The 6,585-nt window shown below is 39.5% G+C and overlaps 1 protein-coding gene and 1 pseudogene across 1 annotated transcript; both read left to right on the top strand.

Annotated features, from left to right (window-relative positions):
• Positions 1-787: 787 nt before the first annotated feature.
• Positions 788-3,756, top strand: LOC134204264 (sodium-coupled monocarboxylate transporter 1-like; annotated as a pseudogene).
• A 151-nt stretch (positions 3,757-3,907) lies between these two features.
• Positions 3,908-6,032, top strand: LOC134204274 (uncharacterized). Its single transcript, XM_062679097.1, has 4 exons — positions 3,908-4,171; positions 4,322-4,557; positions 4,673-4,769; positions 4,827-6,032. Exons 1-4 carry the CDS (start codon positions 4,083-4,085, stop codon positions 5,419-5,421), a joined length of 1,017 nt encoding a protein of 338 aa, XP_062535081.1. The 5' UTR covers positions 3,908-4,082; the 3' UTR covers positions 5,422-6,032.
• The last annotated feature ends 553 nt before the right edge of the window (positions 6,033-6,585 follow it).

Genomic DNA, 6,585 nt, shown 5'->3' with positions numbered 1-6,585 from the left:
GGACCCTTAGTACAGACGGCAGTAATTAAAAATGTATGCCACAAATAACACAGCTAGCATAGATGGAGTACAGTTATCGGATAACGAGAAGCATGGAATTCAACATCTCTGGGACAAGGAGTCAATCATCATCCTCTACGCAGTTGATTCAAAAGTATAAGATTGCTAATATCGCTTTAAATCGTGATAACATCTAGTTTGCACATGCAGTCAAAGTACCGGTACTTAAAGTATCAAACTAATGTGGTGGAAAACAAACATTGTCTATAGATGACACACAATTAACGGTCATTTAAGATATTGATATTAAGATATTAAGATATTGAAGCCAGTATTGGGAAAACATGTTTAAGTTAACAGCGCCATTACCCATTAGATGTACTTAGGCTTCTATTATTCTCTGCGGAATTAGCTTTACTAACCATAATTATATCTAATAAGGTGGTTCAAAAGACGATTTTGTTCCACAACGCTCATCTGATTCTGTATCATGTTCTGAGTGATATTCAAAATTGAGCTGATTTGGAAAAACTGAATAAGCACAAACCGTTTCAAGTTTGCATGCAAATTAGAATGGGGATAATTTTTTTTCTTATACATACTGATTATGGCGCTTCCTCATTAGGCGCATGTTAAAGAAAACCACATAGCTGAAAGAGCCTTCATTCAGTGAAAACCGTATCTTAATTAATCGCTTAGAATATAGACTCTGTCCATTTTAATAGCTTTCCTCAGCCGGGTACCATTCAGTTAGATCTAGACATCAGGATGGAAAAGGATGGACAAATAATGGTCGAAAAAGTTTTACATCCAGCCAGTTCCACAAATCATATACCTAGTACCACTGATCTATCAGTTATCAGCACAATGATTACTAGTGTAATAGGCGAAGCTTCGATGATTCCCAATTCTGCACCATCTTCCACGGGTACGCCCTATAGGGGAACTGTTCCGATATCAATCTCACTGTACATATATCCATCTCATCGCTAAACAAAGAAATACGGCACCAAATTCGTCGCTTCTTTTTGTCAACATGCGTGCTCACTGCTGAAAAAAATCACAAAAATAATAAACAAACCAAATTCCTTTCCATTGCTTTGTTTTTGATGGGATGGAAATAGGAGCTATGAGATGAAGTGGCGAACCGTTCCCCTACTACTTCCACCAAAAGTTCCACGGTGTTCGCGATCTTCAGTTTTGCAGATACAACCTCTCCTTACCCAGCAATGATCGACAAAGAAGTTAGCAGTGAAGATTTGAATTTCTCCGTGTTCGATTATGTGATATTCTTCTCGATGCTCTTGATTTCAACAATCATAGGAGTATACTTTGGCTTTCTGTCCAAGGTCAAACAAGACAATACCAAAGAATACTTGCTCGGTGGGAAAGCTATGAGCAAGTTTCCTATATCAGCTTCACTGATTGCAACGTAATAGAAATTCGACGACGTTGCAGGGCCACTGTGTTTACTGTTTCACTTCTTTTAGGCATGTTTCTGGGATCACCCTGCTTGGACTGCCCACAGAACTGTATGGCCATGGATCACAATACTGGTTGTGTGTTATCGCTGCATTTCCGGTAAATAATCTCTTATACTGGTCAGTTTGTACAGTTTATCATAAGATTTTTTTTCCTAGGTCTACATTCTTATGAGGAAAATCTATTTACCAGTGTTTTATGATCTGCAGGTAACGTCAGTATTCACATATTTGGAAAACCGATTCGATCACAAGGTACGATCGGCGGCAAGTTTTATCTACGCATTCGCTTGCATAATTTACATCCCAATTGTGGTGTATGTACCAGCTTTAGCTTTTAGTCAAGTTACTGGCATAAACCTGCATCTGATCACGCCTTTGATATGCATTGTTTGCACCTTCTATACTACAGTAGGAGGACTACGAGCCGTCGTTTGGACAGACACACTGCAGTTTATAATGATGATTGGAGCAACGCTAGCTATCATATCCCTCGGGCTCGTCAGTGTGGGAGGTTTCACCCACGTCTGGGAAGCAGCAGAACAAGGTGGACGCTTGGTGTTTTTCAAGTGAGTCACATTGTTGTGACACAGATTCATAGCATTTAATATTGCTATTTTTCAGCATGAATCCCGATCCTTTTATACGTTCATCGTTCTGGACGGTTACTTTAGGGCTATCCACCATATGGATCGGAACTTTGGGAGTAAGCCAAGGTTGCATTCAACGATTCCTCGCTGTTCCTGATTTGAAAATAGCCAAGAAGACTCTGATCATCTTCACTGGTGGGATGATCTTTATCAAAAGCTGTTCTTGCTTTATGGGATTACTAATGTATGCAAAATACGAAGCGTGTGATCCATACTCAATCGGAAAAATCAACAAGTTGGATCAAATCTTACCATACTATGTGATGGATGTTGGAGCAAAATTCCAGGACTTCCTGGATTTTCGTATCGGGAATTTTCTCGGCAGCACTATCAACTCTGTCATCGGTTCTTAACACACTAGCAGGAACGATCTACGAAGACTTCATTCGACACCATTTTCCAAACTCAAGTGAAAAAAACGCAAGCAAGGTGATGAAGGCTTTTGTTGTAATACTCGGAATCATCGTCATTGCTCTGGTGTTTGTTGCAGAGAAAATGGGTGAAGTTATGCATATGGCCATTTCGCTATCAGGAGTTACATCAGGCACTCTGTTGGGATTGTTCTCATCCGGTATGCTTACCTCTACGATAAACACTAAAGGAGCCATATATGGAGCTGTCATGTCAATGATTGCAACCGGTTCAATCCTCATCGGTGCACAATTGTACCCGCAACATCCATTCATGCCGTTCCGAACCGATGGATGTGATGTTAATCTTCTTCATAATGCAACGCTAGTTTCCACACCTTTAGCAACGGTTCAGAATGATGTCCCGCGCATATTTAAACTCAGCTTTATGTACTATTCGTTGTTTGGTGTTGTGGTGTACTTTTTAGTGGCATACACGGTGAGCATCATGACCGGGCGAACAGAGATCAAGGACCAGCGGTTGTTGGCACCATTCATGCGTGATCTGGAGCAATACGAGAAAGAGGAAGCTCTGAGGAAACAAAATATCCATTTTACGGAGACTACCCTGATGCTGAAAGAGCTGGAAACGGGATCGAATAAAATGTAGCAATGAGGTTTTAAGGTTTTTACTGTTGAACATAAGCGGCATACATGCTAAAATCGTTATCGAGATACCTTACGCATCAAGGATTCAGTGCGGTTTTGACCGTAATAAAAGTGATAATTCGAATAATGAGATATTGTTTCCCTTTATAACAGGCATCGTGACTTCTCTCATTGACGAAACAGGCATCAACATATAACCTATAACCCCTTTCGCTTAACACCGGCAATATCTAATCCTTTCTTTTGCCTCGTGTGCGTATTGGATATCGCCCTTACAAAATATCAACAGGAGGGTGAATTAAATAGGAAAGGCATAGCGAATCGTTTGCTTTCAACTTCGTGATGATATTGCCATTGACGTTGAACGGATTTTTAAAAGTCATGGTAAACGATATTTTATCAACACTCGTTTTTAGATGCTTTCCTTATTACCTCATACTATGTCATGAGTTGTCGCGGCCGAGCGAATCCCTTTGACATCCGTCGAATATCTCAATTTTCATAGATGATATTTAATAAATAATTTTAATAAATTAAGAAACATTATTATCTAAAAACTACATCTGGATTTAGTAAATTGCGATTATCTCAGACTTAATATAAAAGTCACACAAAAAAACATCTTTATTATTATTATTATAATCCTTATTAATGAGGTATTTAGCCCTAGGCTAGTTCACCTCAAAAACATCTTTATCTTCTATATCAAATCCACGCATCAGGCCGCATCAGAGGTACAAGGGGGTATCCTTCTGCAAGCGTGATTCTGAAATCAATAACAGCAAACAACGTAAATGTCCCTCAGGCTTTCCACCTTTTTCTTTCGCACAATTCGCATTAGAGTAAACGCATTACGTTAGAAGCCGAATGAAAATACACGAGATGTGAGTAAACGGTAGACGCGCGCTTACAACCGCGCATGCGTCCCCTTTATGTTTGGTGGTGAAAACTTCCAGTTCTCAATAAGCTGCTGGAAATTCCTTGACTGTATCGATATTTTGTCAAAAAGAAAATCGTCAAAGTGAGTACATTGTGCAGTAAAGATACAGAAATCGTTACATTAGTGACATACTGCTATTGCTATTCATAATTACTTAGCAGACGGCACAAATATTATCTATATAAACGCTCAAACTTTCATTTCAATTTTTCCCCTTAATCGCTGCAACAGGATTCTCGCCAAAGGTATGAGTTGTCTGGGCGATTGCTCCGAATTGGGGCCACCGCCCGATATGATACTGTCGATGCCTCCGCCACCGTTGTCGTCGTTCCTGTTGCCACGGAATGCAATTGCACCACGGCCGCCCAACAATTCGTTGTCCTGCATAGCGGCATTCATGTGCGAAACAACTCTTAAACCGAATGGTATGGAGTCTGGGATGGAGTTTATCGAGCTTTCAGGAAATGGTGAATAATTTATATCGATTTCTGTGCATCCGAGTGGGTCCGGTGTTAATTGTACAATTTTCTCTCATACCATACTTTTTCTCGACTTGCTACGCTTGGAAAACCACAACCGTAGGAATGGATGATACATGGGTTTTCGTGCTTGTTTCATCATGCGTTGGAGTTCTACTTTTGGGAGCTTTGTTGGCCATGGTTTTGATCAAATGCAGAGAGTACGAAAACATGTTTTTTTGAAATAGCCGATTGTTTAATTATTTTTACATTTTCAGATTCACATTTTCACATTCATTTTCACATTCATATCATGATAGCAATTTGAAGCATCCACCTCTGTCTTCACTGAACGAGCCTCAACTAGGCTCTACCAAGTCCGGATTTATGCCGGGAACCATTCTCTATCCAACTAACCATCAGCTTCCCCAGGATAATCGTACCCTTTGGGCAACACTAACCCCACATGGCACTACGCAACATTTCATCTCTGACTCGTACTATAACCCGGAAGATCATTACGAAGTCATCGACTATGGTCACAAGCACGAACAGTATATCCCATCGAACCAAAACACAATCGTCAAGAACAAGAATTCGTTCGAAAACTCTGGATTTGTTGATTACGATTACGAAGACCCAACGCCTTTGATGGAATCTTACCAAAACTTTGATGACATGGACTCGGGCTACCAAGAACCGCAAGAAGTAGTTGGCTCGCTCAACCGAAATCGCTCGATCGTATCGTCTCCAACTCGTATCGAAAACCCAAACCTGGCCCCGTTGAACCTGTACCCGACGCACCGCAGCAACGGAACGCTCAATAAAAAGAATGCAACGCTCAGCCGACGCATCAGTGATATCAAGAACTAAGCACAGTGAATTGCAATACTCATATTTTTCCTTTCATACAAAGTGATAACAAACGGAGATTCCTACGAAGGAGGTACCTTCATTCGAAGAAGACAGCAGGTTCGATAGGAGACAAAACACTTTTTCGAACCGTATAATCAATAAGTATTAAATCTCGCAATCAAAATAGTACTTTTATTTTTGATCAACTTTCAGAACAAGTACGATAGAAAGATGGAATTAACTACACTAATAGAAAAAAGCCCAGCCATAAATCATATAAAGCTTACAGAAAAACGTATTTAAACGTAGGAATGCCGTTGTAATATTCTATTATATAGCTACACATTAAATGTCTACACAACTAAGAATTACTAAATCATCCCTTACCAACACTGAAGCTTGATTTCAAACTGAAATAGTTCACTGACAGCAAAAAACATACAATATACCGAATTGTGCAATAATACAGAGAATAAAACCATGGACATTACATCACAATTGAATCCTATAAGAATACGCGTGTTGTAGCAATTTAGCATTGAGATATAATATGAAATCATTGACCACTGATTTGCATCTTGATACAAAACAAAAATCGATACAATAAAGAACGATGAGTGACATTTAAACACATGATTTCTATTGAAATATCACTTATGATTCATCAGTTTAATCGGTAACAATGCAAGCTCTAGGTATTTTATTTTCTTCTTCGCTTATTCAAAGTAATAAAACAATAGAAATTTCTCTGGAGGATCGCAAAATGCGGAAGAATTGTTTCTGCTTTTATTCGGTTTGATAATATCAACGGAACTTCAACTTGGGACACGGCAGGTATTTCCGTCCATCGTCATAGGGGCTAAAACCAGCGAAAGCAACATCCATTTGCTAGAGCTCCACTATAGCAGAACGTATCTCCTGAGCTTAAGATTTGATACGAATGAGTTTGTCAAAAAAGTGTCTCTTTTATTGGTTTTCGGGACTATGACGAAAAGACGAAAATACCTGCCTTAACCCTAGTAACTATTTGTTGAATATAAAATATCAGTACTTCATGAACGTAACAAGACTTAAAATTTCGCATCTGATTTCGAAAAATATAATGTGGCTGTATGATTCGCATTCTTCTTCCTATTGGCATCACATCCCCACAGCGCCGTAGCGTGCGGTTGGCCAAATTGG

This window comes from Armigeres subalbatus, unplaced genomic scaffold, assembly GCF_024139115.2.
Source record: "Armigeres subalbatus isolate Guangzhou_Male unplaced genomic scaffold, GZ_Asu_2 Contig491, whole genome shotgun sequence".
In the NCBI taxonomy this organism is placed as follows: domain Eukaryota; kingdom Metazoa; phylum Arthropoda; class Insecta; order Diptera; family Culicidae; genus Armigeres; species Armigeres subalbatus.
Note: the sequence above shows the minus strand (reverse complement) of the source record. Positions and strands in the feature narration are given on the sequence as shown.

Bases quoted from the DNA above. Each gene is read 5' to 3' on its own strand.
- LOC134204274 (XM_062679097.1), top strand. From the start codon at position 4,083: ATGTTTGGTGGTGAAAACTTCCAGTTCTCAATAAGCTGCTGGAAATTC. The intron at 4,172-4,321 runs GTGAGTACATTG...TCGCTGCAACAG, and splicing joins TCAAAAAGAAAATCGTCAAA to GATTCTCGCCAAAGGTATGA. The intron at 4,770-4,826 runs GTACGAAAACAT...TTACATTTTCAG, and splicing joins GTTTTGATCAAATGCAGAGA to ATTCACATTTTCACATTCAT.